General features: G+C 32.1%; 1 protein-coding gene across 1 annotated transcript; it reads left to right on the forward strand.

The window, feature by feature from the left end:
• The first annotated feature begins 1,162 nt into the window (after positions 1-1,162).
• On the forward strand, positions 1,163-3,487 carry LOC134271435 (uncharacterized). The gene is made up of 7 exons (XM_062753632.1): positions 1,163-1,273; positions 1,394-1,481; positions 2,114-2,251; positions 2,567-2,637; positions 2,763-2,911; positions 3,031-3,103; positions 3,390-3,487. Exons 1-7 carry the CDS (start codon positions 1,168-1,170, stop codon positions 3,392-3,394), a joined length of 630 nt encoding a protein of 209 aa, XP_062609616.1. The 5' UTR covers positions 1,163-1,167; the 3' UTR covers positions 3,395-3,487.
• The last annotated feature ends 12,047 nt before the right edge of the window (positions 3,488-15,534 follow it).

Here is a 15,534-nt window from a genome sequence, read left to right on the forward strand (position 1 = left end):
ATATACAAAAATAGCGTAGCATGGGACATTGAGTATCTATGGGCAAAAATGTTATTTTTGTTAATTATCTAATTAGACATAAGTGATATTTGACCGTATTGTTTAGATTAGCAGGTGCTAGTCCTGTAATTCAGTAAGGGCATTGTGCTCTATCCGCACCAGATGCTCCCATCTAAAGTTTATAGTAGAACGTAAATTTTCGAATGAAATAACTATAAATATGGACAAAAGAAGACAAGAGCAGACAGAGTTTATTTTTGGTTGGAAAAGTAAGTAAACATTTATCATATATTTTTTGTAATAACTATTCTTTAAAATTATCTAGAAATTTTTTGATGTTATAGGGATCATTTAGCTGCAAAGCATCTCTTTTTTTCATATTATATAAAATGTTGTTTATAACCATTGGTTAGTTTACTGGTTGCCAACAGATTACTTCTACCTACTTGTATAGATCGTGTTAGTAGAATGAAATAGGCAGGCTAAATTAATGAAAAAGATTAATTAGTAATATTGGTATAATTTAAAACAAATTACGTAAAAACTATTACTTTTGAAATTTTTAATTATTTAGTATTTAATCTTTTTGGAAATCCCTAAAAAAGGCTTTTTTTATTTATGTCATTTAAAGTATTTATTACTTCCACTATTTCTTTATCCACCTTTTTTTTTATCATTGATCAACTATTATAAGCCTCCTCCTTTTCTAATATAAAAATATAGAAAATATAATATGCTTTATTTTAAAAGAAGCAAAAATATATTAGGAAAAAAAGGAAATCATGCAATTTTAAGAAGGCAAAACACATTTACTGGGTCTTTAATATTTACTTGGAAATAAGGAATGAACAAAATTATTTGATATCGATTGATATTGCAATTTTCTGAAAGTTCAATTTTTTAAAATAGTTGAAAAAAATCCAAACTCCAAAACAAGGTCAATTAAACTTTTTTTTTTAAAGTGACATGCACTGCACTAGAGAACTTTTTAGGTGGAAGAGTTAAAAAAAGAATTTGTTTACATATAATCGAAATACTGACGGATACATGTATAATTATGTAAATGCTATGTTGGATAAATGTTATTTCTGTAGTTATACTTGAAAAATATACAAAATGGGAAAAAAGAATTGTTGTGTTTGTTAATATGTTTCAGGACTCCCTAACATGAGCTCTCCAAACATCCCGATCTTGCTGACCGTGCTGTTTACGGTTTCTCTTGGAGTCCATTCAGACCACTCCCTGACTGAGAGAAATCCTGGAACACAGCTTTGTATGGCAATGCAATTCAAACTTTTTATCAACATTTTTTTAGTAAACCTTAGATAATATAGAAATTTCAATAAATTATTGTTTCATATTATTAATATAATCAATAATTATTCTTTTTTAGTAAATAATCTGTTAACAACAAACCTGATGGGTGTTCAGGTTCCTAAGGTCAACGGGAAAAACGGTCCACTAGCCCTATTATTGGAAAAGTAAATTCATTTTTTATTATACAATGCTGTATTTTAACATATTTTTTATCCTTAACTGGCTATCACTGATTTTGATTTAGGATCTAATTTTTCAAAGTATTTGCTGTTCATTCAAAACCATCTACTTTGAAAAACAAAATGGTCACACAAAAAAGTGCAAGTACTACTTTTTAGTAGTCTATTTTTAGTAACAACTTATGACTAGAAAACCAAAATGTTATATTTTCTTTTTCTACTCTCCATATGCTTTAAGACAGTATATAAGACATTTGGTAAATATCAAATATAAAAAATGACTTGTGGATGCTACTATCAGTGCAGTTCACTGCAGCAGAAATGTTCATGTTAATTTAACATCGGGATTATGGGAAACTGATCATTTAGTGATACATGTATCTGACATCTGTGAGTTTTAAATTCATTGTAAGTTTATTTGTGGTCCAGGGATGCAAAATTTTCTTTAGTATTTTAAGGGTATTGTGATAATGGTGATATTATAAAATAAAATAACTGCATATTTTAAAAAAAGTGTAAAAAAAAAAAAAAAGAAGATTTAATCATAACTGGCTGAAAGCAGTTTATTGTTATTGCTTTTATTTCATATTTTTAGTTTTCTCTTTTATAATTTACAGTTTGAAAATTAATGATGTAAATCTACCCGGAGGTGTGATTAGAATAAAACAGAGAAACCCACTTGTTTTGACTTTGAATGTCGACAACGCGTCTTTGAATGGAACAAGTGAATTCCTGGCCAATTATAATGCACTATTGTAAGTATTCATGTAAGAGAAAACATAATTTATTTATTCTTCTTGATACTTAAAGAAATTATTACCAGTTTTTTTCTGTTGATATAAATTTCATAATTCTAAGTTTTATGCATTGTGATACCTTAAATTTAATTATAAAGAAAAATTCACAACTTACTCTTTTTCTAGAATGATTTAGTTTGAAAATAACCATTCAATCTTTTCTTTTGTTGTAATCTTTTAAATGTAAAATGAACCCAAATATATGTACATGTTAAAAGATAATCATGTCCCGAATGAAATATATTTAAATGTTTTATTTTTATATTGGTCAAGGCTTCCGCAAACACTCGATGGTTTACTAGATTTTAGCGCTGATTTTGGGCTAAGTGTTGACGTAATACCAGGTATATATTTTTTTTTATAATATCAATACATATGACAACACTCATATACGTACGAGTATAAACAGAGAAAAGAACTGAATATCAAAATATAGATTTAATCAACCGTAATATTTTAATAATTACAGATTTAGAAAGCAAGACTCTACAGACCGAAAACTGTAAAATACAACCTCTCAAAGTGAAGGTATCCGTCCTTGAATCCATTCTACAATTCCTTCTAGACCTTTTGACTGCTCTACTTCAAACTACAGTGGAGAGTACCCTAGATGATGTGGTAAATGTGGACTGTTTCAATAAAAATTAAAAAATTATAAAAAATTCAAATTGTAAAATGTTTAACATTTGTTTCAGTTATAGATGTTGAAAACATTCCTTCATTTTTTCATTTCCTAGATTTGTGACACAGTAACAAGTACCATAAACAACGGAGGAAATCCAGTTTTTGATTTGTTTGGAAATGTTTTAGGTATTCAGAGAAAAGCATGCTTTTCTATTTTTCTTAATGTGCTTTTAAACACAATTCACTCTCTTGATATTTATTTTTCCATTGTCATTCGTTACAATTTATCGATATCTTACATTGTTTTGTAAAAAAAAAAAAAGTAATTTGATTTCAAGATAAAAAACATTAATTATCTTAATTTCCCATATTTTTTAACGAAGTAGACTGGAGAGAAAAATACGAAATTAAGTACTTTAATTAATGATGGCCAAAAAGGCTAGTTGGCATAATTTTCTTTATTGCTTTACAGGATAGAGTCAAAGAAGTCGAACAACTATTAACCAAGGGAACGAACCATACCTGCTGTCGTTTCATGTACAACTACTTTAAAAGAATAAAAACTGTTTTGCAAAGTAATACTAAAGTATGATGATTAGTTTTTTTTTTTAATTTGAATGTTTTGTATTCATATACAAGTCATGTGTTTGCATTTAAATATCAATCTGGATCATCCCATTTTGTTCAAAACCCAAAACTGATCAACGAAAACATCATTGATACATAGTAATAAAAAACATTTGTCATTTTATAGGCTCAATGGCTTTTAAATAACTCGCAATTTTAAAAACCAAGAAATACTTCCAAAGATGGCCAATTAAAAGACAATAAAAGTCAAAGAAAAAATTTAATTGTTAAGACATTTTTACAATCATTCTTTATATAAAAGTTATACTAGCTATGGAGACAAATGGAGATAACTAACAGTATTCAGGTTCAAAGTTCATTCAAACAATGCAAATCAGGAACGGAGCAAACACAGACCTCTAAAACATCAGAGGCGTGATCAGATGCCTTTGAGAGGTTATCATCCCCTGCCGACCGGGCACACCATTGTCATAATAGGAAATGACAGTAAAATTCATCGACAACTCAGTGTGAAAATAATAAGCTAGTCTTACAACTAATATCAAAATCATCGAAGTCAATCAGCATTTGATTTATAATAGATTGTATTTGCTGACAAGGTCATTGTACGGACCATAGAACTGACGAAATGATTACTTTAAACGAGACTACTGATGTTCTTGTTTCACCAACGTGTTTGTTAGTAACTTACCTCGTTTATAAACTGACCATACGAAAAGCATGTCTCTGCGTATCAAATCAACTGAGAGAAATACCGGGTATAATCCAAAGGTATATTGCTGCATTAGTAACGAAAGTTGAATATCGAAAAGCTAAAGTCTCACATTTATCATAAACCTTGTTTTAAGATTACTCTTAACGTCTTACTATAGTAAAATTTCCAGAAGTGAAATAGTTGTGTCAGACTCAGTGATATCTCTTCTTTCAATTTTATTGGGGTGAACTGTATGGAGATAACGAGCAGTATTCAACCTCAAAAGTTCATTAAACAATACAAAATAGGAGCAGAGCAAACACGTACCTCCGTAACATCAGAGGTGGGATCAGGTGCCATAGAAGAGTGGGCATCCTCTGCCGACCGGTCACACCCGCTATGTGCTCCTTATCATAATCGGAAAACAACGGAAAGCTCCGACTTCAATACAGTGTGTAAATAATGGACTTTCAATTGGTATGAAAAACGTCAGTCAGCATTTGACTCAATGATAAATTTGTAATTTACGAAATGATGACTTTAAACAAGACTGCTGATATCTTTGTTTCACCAACTTGTTTGTCAATAATTTACCTCGTTTTAGAAATTGTTCATACGTAATGCATGCTCTTGCGTATCGAATCAATTAAGTTATATAACCCCCTTACTTATGCAGCAATATACCTTCATCACCTGCATACGGAGTTTAAATAACTCAGTTGATTCGATATACAAGAGCATGCTCTACGTATGAACAATTTCTAAAACGAGGTAAATTTGTAATTTTGTATATATCAGATACACAGGACATTACATCGTAATTTGATCGATTTTGAGATAAAAAAATTAATCATACTTTAGATTTGTTATTCCCAAAAGACGTCGCTGCAGTCTGTCCTTAAAATAAAATCGAACGAACTAAGTCATTGGTCCCACGGTAGCGTGTTGACTTATGATCTCTGACAATGTATACATTTTGAACAGGTGGTAGGTTACATAAAGATGAAGATGGCGCTTGTCTGTCTTTTTTTTGTCTTAAATTTCCAAAAGGAAATTAACCTCTAATTAATTAAATCCTACTGAATCATTCGTATATTATTTGAAATATATTGTTTTTAATAAAATTAATTGCATTATGCATTAATTTAAATTCCTTAGAATGATGACGTTATAAAATACACACAGAACTCAATTAATATACAGGATACAACAATGAATAATGAGCCCTTCATTTAGAGTTTCCTTTCTCTGAGAAGATCAAAGGTTAACACACAGAAGGTAAAGTCTGATGAAGAAATAATAAGCCTATTAATCTTTTTAAATTTGTATTTCATATATAGTACTAAGAACTAGTGCACTTATGGGCCTCGGTAAAATGTGAAAACATAAAAAATCAAATAAAGCAAAATTTTCATCATAAGTCATTATTTGATATCTAAACCATACGATTCAACAAATTTTACCACTGAAATTCATGAAAATACAAAGAGCAAAGCCATACAATGTGGTAGGGGTCTGTCGACATATATGATTTTCTATAGTAAATCGAGAACAGTCATTCATTTCTAAGCTTTTACTATGAGCCTAACGTTGTACAAACTTGTGCGAATGACAAAAGACCCGTTATGTATTTATACAACTTGTTTGAAAATTAGGCTGGTACCTAAATTGTTAAAAATGTATGAGGTCGGAAAAACAACCTCGAATGTATTAACATCACCGGATATTAAAAATTTATACATTTCCTGTTTATTCAAATATAGATAGACTGATTTAGAAGTCTCTTCTACAGTATATTTTAGGTAATATCAGTTAAACTCCATATTCCACAGACAAAAGGTCTCCATGCATTTATTTCAAAGATCGTGAATAGGGGTGGGGGTGGGGTTGGGTTGTCATGGCGTCTTCCTTATGCATTCGAGGTCGTTTTTTCCGATTGGTAAACATTCCCTCAAAGGTGTTCACTGTATAGCCAGCTGCAGACTTTGAAGTCCTGCCGCTTAGAGATGTTTGTATGTATTTGGTTTTAGAAACACTAGAGGGTAAAGAAAGTTTAATGTCTTCATAAAAGTGTCAACATTTTTATTCATGCAAGACAATGAGACAGGTATTGAAGTCCACCTAAATACTCTTTTTTTTTTGATTTCAAAATTCAAAGAAACTAATATCAATGCTTATTGTATTTCTTTTCAAATGCAAGCGTGCAATTTTCTTAGTTTGATCAATATGGCTTCAGGCATCTACACAACCTCATTCGATTTTTTAAACATATATAAAACAGCGGAAGAAGTATCATTCGGCAAACGCTCCCGTCGATAATCCGCCATCAGATTGTTCAAGTCTCCACCCTTGATTTAAATAAAAGAAACTCAAAGTAGGTTCGGTACGACTTTTTTGGATTTAGGTATATATAGGCATCTAAAAATATTCAATTGTTTCAAATCCATGCTGATTTAGGTGATGCTAAATGCGAAGTATTCTTTAAGTGCATTTGTCCTTTATAATTCATTTCTGACCTGTGTTTCGCAAGGAAATTAAACCTAATAACATAACGTGAACGATAATTAATCGACATTTATAAACTCTCCTTTAATTCGTCCACTCTTTCCACCTGAACCATAAAAACAGTTACTAATGGCCCATATCTCAAAGGTGGAGGGTTTTTTTTAACCAACAAAACCATACACCAAAGATGCCCCCACACCTTGAGGTTTTGTCTTTCAATTCTGTAACTGTTGTTTGTTTTATATGTTTATACTCTCAATGTTGTCTGCTGGTAGCAGTTAATAATTCAATAATTTATCAACGGATACAGTGACATACCTTCACACCCTTATGAATTTATAAAATAGAACAAGCTACTGACAGATAAGTTGATGTTACAAGGAATTCATAAAACTCGTTAACTGTAATTATTCTGTAAACTCATTGAACGTTTTATTGACCTTTGTAATAAATATGACATAATATTTGGTTGTATATTGGCTCCTTGTTCCATACCAATTGTTACAGCTTTGATTTTATGAGAAGGATATGGAGATAACGAACAGTATTCATTATAAAAGTCCGTAAAACAATACAAAATAGGAGCAGAGCAAACACGGACCTCCGAAACATCAGAGGTGGGGTCAGGTGCCATGGAGGAGTAAGCATCCCCTGCGGACCGGTCACATCCGCCGTGTGCTCTTTGTCATAATCGGTAATAACGGAAAAATCCGTCTTCAATTCAGTGTATAAATAATGGACTAACAATTAGTATGAAAAACGTCAGTCAACATTTGACTCAATGATAAATTGTATTTGCTGACAAGGTCATTGTATCGACCATAGAACTTACGAAATGATGATTTTAAACGACACTGCTGATATTCTTTTTTCGTTAACTTGCTTGCCAATAATTTAACGCGTTTTAGAAATTGTTCATACGTAGAGCATGCTCTAGCGTAACGAATCAACTGAGATATATATACTCCGTATGTAGGTGATGAAGGTATATAACTATATTGCTGCATAAGTAAGGGAAGCTGACGACAGAAAAGTTAAAGTCATCACGTTTATCATATAGCTTGGTTGTTAGATTACCATTAACGTCTTTTTCAAGTAAAATATCCAAGTATGAAACAGATGTGGCAGACTCTGTGGTATCTTTTACCTCAAGCTCACCAGGATATATCATATCGACGTAGGAATGGAAATTACCATTGTTAATTGACAATCGTCTATACATCTAAATGTCGAGTTGAAGGCCACAGCAAGTGTTTTCTTCTTTTCACGAATAAGATTTTGCACAAATTCTGCTTCATATGAATTCAAAAATAGGTCTGCTAATAACGGTTGGTTGGTACCCATGGGAATTACAATAGATTGTTGGAAGACCTGGTCTCCAAACACCACATGTATATTGTCAATCAGAAACTCAAGCATCTTTTTGATGTCAACTTCAGAGTACTTGTGTGTGCAATCAGAACAAAATAATTTTGCAAATGACCAATGACCAAGTAAGTATACTTTCGAGTTCCATTTTTATTGAAAAAGAAGCAGTAATGATATCAAAAAGCCGGAACTTTAATATATTCACTTTAATGGTTGTGTGTAAAGTTGAAAAGTCGTGGGTTTTAAGCTGTTGATTTTGGTAAAATATTTCGATTTCAAATTGTCTAACAGTTCTTTGGAATATTTGAGGTATCCACATCTGATTCACACCACTCCTTGAATATGTTGTTGCACAGTGCTCTTGAAGTTTTTCCTTCACTACCGTCAATATCTTAGTGAGGAGTAAAGAAAGAGGCTTATATATATATATATATATATATATATATATATATATATATATATATATATATATATATATATATATATATATATATATATATATGGTAGTTCAAAATCAATTTGGTTTTTCGGGATATTAAAAATATTCAAAACTGACATATGATTTTGAAGAATTTCTTCCTTAGAATGGGAACTATGAGTATAAGTTGGATTACCACTTGTAGAATTTAATCCAAGTTCTTCTAAAATACAATTTATATAATGAGCCTTACAAACGAAGACAGTGGTGTTACCTGCTTTGTCGGCAGGGACCAGTACGTACTGATCATGGAATCTATCTAATTCTTTTTTCATTTCTGGATTATTGAATACAGAAGGATATATGGTTTTCATATTGCCTTTCAATCTTTTAATACACGATTTTAACATGGACTTTCTCTTTTTTCATATCTGGCCCATCGTCTAGCGTAATCTTCAACAGAATCCATAATATTTATGAAATTGCGACGGCAGTTGAAGGATCGGGGTTCCCTATATTTAGGAACTTTTAAAATAAGTGATCTAAGGTCTTCATTATTAATTATATTTAATTAATCCTGTAATAATGTGTCCAGCAGGACTATAGTTATAGGGCGAAAAAGAACATGAACACGATGGAGGATTATGTTTCAGATACTCGATATCCAGGCCATGTAAAGGTTTTTTTGTAATTGAAAAGTTTTGAAGCTATGGTTGATGTATATTTGTAGGAAAGACAAGGTATAGTATTTAACTGGAAATATGGTGGAATACAAGACTGGACCCTTTTGTGATAAAGAATATTACTTACATTAACCGCGTCAATTCCTTTATTGGCATATTAAAGTTTAAGGAAAAGACGGATTGTTTAAGGAGCTCACGGCGTATGTCCGGTCGCCAGGGGATGATTACTCCTTCATGGCACCTAATCCCACCTCTGATGTTTTGGAGGTCACTGTTTGCTCTGCTCCTATTTTGTATTGTTTTATGGATTTTCGATCTTGAATACTGTTCGTTCTCTCCATATGTTTCATTTTAAAAATCGAATCTGCTTTTAATCAACAAGCTACACTTTTTTTCTGTTTGTGTCATAGATCTCCTTTAAACAAGTACATGTATATGTGGTTAAAAGCATGCAGAGGCGGCGAGAAGCACGTTTTTAGACAATTAAAATATAAAATATGAAAAAATTTAAATGCCATCTTCATTTCATTTCCTCTTGTCTGCTTTATTTGATTATTGTTATGCAAGAGTCAGTAAACTTAATAATTATAAACGGTAATGCTGACGTGGTATTGGAAATAAACATAACACTGAATTCAGACAGAATTCAAAATTGGCTAAGAACAGTGTGATACACAAACATAAGCCTATGTCATAGGTATACAAAGCACAGGGGATAAAGAATGAGTAATGACATCTCATAAAAGGAATAAACTAAGATTCAACTTCCATCAATTAATATGTGTCCTTGGTGCATTTATTATTATAACTTATATTAACTCAACCTCCGAAGGATCCGCAGAAGGATCCGTAAACTATCAACATTACTCTAATATAGGTCTAACCCTAACCCTGGCAATAGAACTTCATTTAATTCTAATATGAATTCTAAGACGTGAGAGATAAATGTGAAAAGGAAGATCTAAACACTTTGTCAGAATGGGTTTTATGTTTTAGAAATATATTTAAAAGTCATAAAAGAAGGCTAAAGGGCAATATGCAAACTCTATCCTTCCGGCCGTTTTTCACTAAATTGGATCATAGTTCCAGCCGATTAAGGCTTTAAACAATGCAGTTTTTGTTTGAAGGATCATTATTAAACAGTACGACATTAAACTCCGGACACGACATTGTCCAGACTTTTTACTACCATTTCTAAATATGATATCCAAAATATTTTAAATAACTTTTTGGGATTTCTTAGCATTATCCCAGGGTCTTATGTTGAGCTCACAAACATCTCTTCTTCGAAAGATATGAAGTCCTAAAATTAAGAATCCCATGGAAGAATGGTGGGATTTTCAGTTCCATCAACTACTGTATATTCCACCATTCCCCCATGGGAGAAAAAATGTAAGATGGGATATTTTCTCCCATTGGGATTTTTTTCTCCAAAACTTTAATGACTGATTGTATACTGTTTAACGTCCCTCTCCAGAATATTTCACTGATATGGAGACGTCACCATTGCCGGTGAAGGGCTGCAAATTTAGGCCTATGCTCGGCACTTACGGCCTTTGAGCAGGGAGGGATCTTTATCGTGCCACACCTGCTGTGACACGGGGCCTCGGTTTATACGGTCTCATCCGAAGGACCGCCCCATTTAGTCGCCTTTTACGACAAGCAAGGGGGTACTGAGGACCTATTCTAACCCGGATCCCCACGGGACAAAAAACACAGATATTGATTCTCAAAATTTCCAAAGAAGTTTTAGAAATTTTAAGATTGACATTTTTTCAAAAGTCATTAAGATCAAAACGTACGACTTTTCTACACTTCCTATCGTGTAATTGGTCATCCAAAAAATACCTTCTTAAAGATCACACTGATTCCACACACACACACACACACACAACACCCTCCCTTCCTCCCTCTCCCTCACACCCTCCCTACTTGGTATTAGAAGGATCGATGCTGGAGTTCCTCGCTGATAACCTTTAAGAAGTCTTCATAGACCATGTCTTCCAACAAATTGTTTGAATTACACTAATCCCACTAATTGTGCCTATATATTAGCTTATCGTTTTTATATTCCCAAGAAGCACATTTTATTCAAAACTTAAGAGGAAGAAAACATTTTTCGTGGCCTTCGAACCGAAATTCAGATATACAGTTGTATATCAAGACTTTTTATCAGTTAAAATTTTCTTTCATTCATATGTCGGCTCGATGCACCCAAATGATCTTGAAATAAAAACCACCTCAAGTCTGCCATATCTGTTTCCTATTTGGTTGTTTTACTGACTCTGACTATGGATGATAAGGCCTAAATGGCCAAATAACGATTAAAATTTTTGACAATCGAGATGATTTCAACTTTCCAATCGTCAACTTTACTTATTTTATATCTCCAATTCATTGGTTGCTGTCACAAGGATTTCAACACTTTTTTTAAAAAAAATGCATTTATTTTGTAAATTCTTTGGTCTTTGTAATGACCTTGTTAACAAAAAATATAACCTAGTATATGTGGTAATTTGGCTGATTTGTTTAATACTACAATGTTGTTTACATTGACAATATACGCAGCAGACGAGAGTTTGTGACGTGTAAATTTGTCACATGATAGTCACGAGGACATTCTTAAAATAGCGTCATTTTCACCGACACCAGTAACTTTGTTTATTTATAGTATGCAGATTTTTAGAAGTTTACTAAAACACCAAATAATATGCATTGCACGTGAATTTGGACGATCACTAATGGCACAATACTGTAGTTGTTTTTCTAGTGAATTCGACAACAGAATATTGATTACCTGATAAATTTCCTAATGCCAACGGCGAATGTGACCGATTGACAGGGAATGCTTTATCCTCTTGGGCACCTGATCCCACCTCTGGAATTTTCTGGGAACAGTATTTATGCCCTCTTCGCAAATTTATATTGTAATTTTTTTTTCGATCAATCACTGTTCATTATCTTCACCCTTTTATCGGTGAAATATGTAGAAATAATGGACAGTATTCAAGCTCAAAAAATCCATTAAATAATGCAAATTTTGAAGCAGAGCAAACACGGATCTCTGAAACATCAGAGGTGGGATAAATTGCCATTGAGGAGAATGCCCTTCCGACCAGTCACACCCGCCCTGTGCTCCTTGTCATGAATGGGAAGTAACAGAAAAATCCGTCGACAATTCAGTATATGTAAATAATGTCCTATAACTGATACGAAAAATTTGGCTATGTTAATGAATATATAGAACAGTTAAATAAAGATTGGGGTATTCAGAAAGATTCCAGTTTCCCTCGAGCGAAACTCGAATATTACTGACTCCCTCAATACCTACACTGTATTCTGTACTATCTTTGATGCTAAAAATAGTTGGTATATTTCAGTACATTTTGATTTCCAGTTCCAAGAATATTTCATTTATCGGATCAGTGCATAGGATTCACCGTGTGTTATGTCTTATGTATTTTTTGTATAAATGTTTAAAATGTATTTTTTTTCTTTTAGATCATATTCAAGTTCGTCATCTTTATTCATTATTTATTAATTGTTTATTACAGTGTTTGACCTTTTAAAATATAGACTCAATATTTTTGTTATTCTATAAAATTTGAGTTTTTAGATTTTTACTTCAAATATCCAAAATATCAAATCCTCTTTTGTTTGACCACAAGCACTTTTGGCATAGTTTCAAAATTCAAACCGGGTTTGGAATTTGATATTTTGAATATGTGAAGTAAACGTCTAAAATCTCAAAATGTAAGAAGTGTATTGGTTATTTAAAACTTGAGTGTTTGCATCAAATTTAGAATTTTAAAATTCTAAAACTTGTTTGGAAATTTGAAAATTTAGAGTTTTGAACTAAAATATTAAATTTCAATACACAAAATTAATTGGTTTGAGTTTTTGAAATTTCGAAATTTGAAATAATTTAATATATTAACATTCTAAAACTCAAAATCATTTAGAAATTTGAATTGTTAACGAGGCCGAGTCTAATTCGAGTGCGCATGACTTTGCGCAGCTTTTTAATTTCATGCAGTCATTTGTGCAACAGTACACCTTTGCCAAATAGTTTGATCTTAATACAAATTAAACATTATCTGTAACCCCTACTGGTCTGAAAAGGTGATTTTACGACAATAATTAGAAAAAACGCTAAAATGGCTTTAACGACGTCAACATTTTCCGATTTTGTAAGCAATGCATGACGTATGCTGAAGAATGAAGCATGACTCGCTTGTATATGTTCAAGACGTTCATGGATTTTTTACTAAAACTGATGACAGAGCATCCAAAGAAACATATTAGCAATCTAAACATTGCTATTTTTTTTTACCGAAAAATCATATGCGCCGATTATTTATCTGCACTGATCTGTATTTATACCGTAATGTGGCAATTTTAGAGGCATGAGCCTTAAAAAATGAACTTAATTAGTAATTTAAAAATCCTCGACCAACCTAGATGGTCAATTTTTTTGAAATTTCACAATTTGGTGACTTTTACTATAACTTTCATCTACTAGAATAAAAAAAGAAATCGCTAGGCACAAAAATGTGGAAAAAATGTGATAATTTCGCCGTTTTCAAACAAATTCCCATAGGGTCCAATAGTAAAATTTGACAATTTTTGAGATGTCCCCTAAGAAATCGGGATGGTAAACATTCGATTTTTTAATCTTAAAACAATAAATACAGGGTGTTTCATAATATATGTTACATTTTGAATCTTCAATTTGACAAACACAACAAAAAGATACAGATAAGTTTTTTTTTAATCAAATTGATGCATGTATCCATAAGATTCATTGTGTTTAATTACCAACTAAATATTAAAAAATGAATAAAGTCTTAAACATTAATGAAAATTAGCGAAATTTCCTAGTTGCATGCGTCATTTTTTGCTACGTTGAATTTCACAACGTTAAAAGCTCACATAACATGTTCTAAATAATCTCCATCATTTCATCAACAAATGAAAGTTGCTTGTTGAAAGTTGTATATAACCTTGTCACATATTTTTGCTTAGACACTCCTCATTTGAAGGTCCATGTTCTTTTTGAGCTCATTCAGTATCTGTGGTCTAGGATTGTAGACCCTGTTCCTTAAGAACCCTATAGAAAAGAGCCCAAAGATTGAGATTGTCGAATGCAAAGGTCAAATTCTTTCCTTGCATTATTGAAAATTTGTACACTGATAACTTCAAATCATATTTCAAAGTTCAATGTACCAAATAAATCTCCGCTTCTTTTAATAAAACATCTTGAGGCTTTCTGGAATACCGTGTCATTTATCACATATTGCCTGTCCCTGTCCTTTAACCTTGTTCCTAGCCCTCTGATATTCATCCTAGAAAGCTATTCTTTTGAAACATTTATTTCATCAATTTTTGAATAAATATTTGCGACATAAACTGAAAATAAAAACGGCTTTAGAATTCAGCACTTCCGGTTAGTGGATAAGTTAAGTCCATTTTGAAAAGTATTCAAATTATGCATATGACAACCGCTTTTATAGCACAATTAATCATTGTAAGACCATGATTTCCTTGTTTTTTAACATGGAACAAAAAGTGCAGGATTTGGTCTTTAAAATGATAGAAGTATGATAGGTAAGAAAAATAATTAGATTTAAAAAATGGAACATATATTATGAAACACCCTATATAACAGTAAAAATTAATTATGAAAAAATTATCAAAATCCCTAGGGCAGAAATAATTAGACTCGGCCTCGTTAAGTGTTACGTTAAGTGTTACGTGGACCGTTAACATTTATGGCAATTTCCATTCTTATATCGATACGATATATCCCGGTGAGCTTGAGATAAAAGATACCAAGAGTCTGACACACCTGTTTCATATTTGGATGTTTTACTTGAAAAAGATCTAGACGTTAATGGCAATTAATCTAACAATCAAGCTATATGATAAACGTGATGAATTTAACTTTACAATCGTCGACTTTCCTCTCTTATTCAGTAATATACCTTCACCTGCATGTGAGTTTATAAATCTCAGATGAGCATGCATGCTCTACGTGCGTATACATGTGAACAATTTCTTAAACGAGGTAAATTACTGATAAACAAGCCGATGAAACAATCAAAAATCAGCAATCTTGTTTAAAGTCTTCATTTCGTAAGTTCTATGGTCGATACAAGGACCTTGTCAGCAAATACAATAATGCTGACTGTCGTTTTTTATAGTTAATTTGTTAGTCCAGTATTTTATTTTATACACTGATATTGACGACGGATTTTTCCGTTATTTTCGAGTCCTGATCATGACAAGGAGCACAAGGCGGTTTTGATCGGTCGGCAGGGAATGCTCACTCCTCCATTGCACCTGATCCCACCTCTGATCA

This window comes from Saccostrea cucullata, unplaced genomic scaffold (assembly GCF_032062105.1).
Source record: "Saccostrea cucullata isolate Sc308-1 unplaced genomic scaffold, CSIRO_AGI_Scuc_v1 ctg2778, whole genome shotgun sequence".
Classification (NCBI taxonomy): Eukaryota; Metazoa; Mollusca; class Bivalvia; order Ostreida; family Ostreidae; genus Saccostrea; species Saccostrea cuccullata.

Excerpts from the sequence above, each read along its gene's own strand:
- LOC134271435 (XM_062753632.1), top strand. The coding sequence starts at position 1,168 with ATGAGCTCTCCAAACATCCCGATCTTGCTGACCGTGCTGTTTACGGTT. Across the intron at positions 1,274-1,393 it reads AAATCCTGGAACACAGCTTT|TAAATAATCTGTTAACAACA; the intron begins GTATGGCAATGC and ends ATTCTTTTTTAG. Across the intron at positions 2,912-3,030 it reads AGAGTACCCTAGATGATGTG|ATTTGTGACACAGTAACAAG; the intron begins GTAAATGTGGAC and ends TTCATTTCCTAG.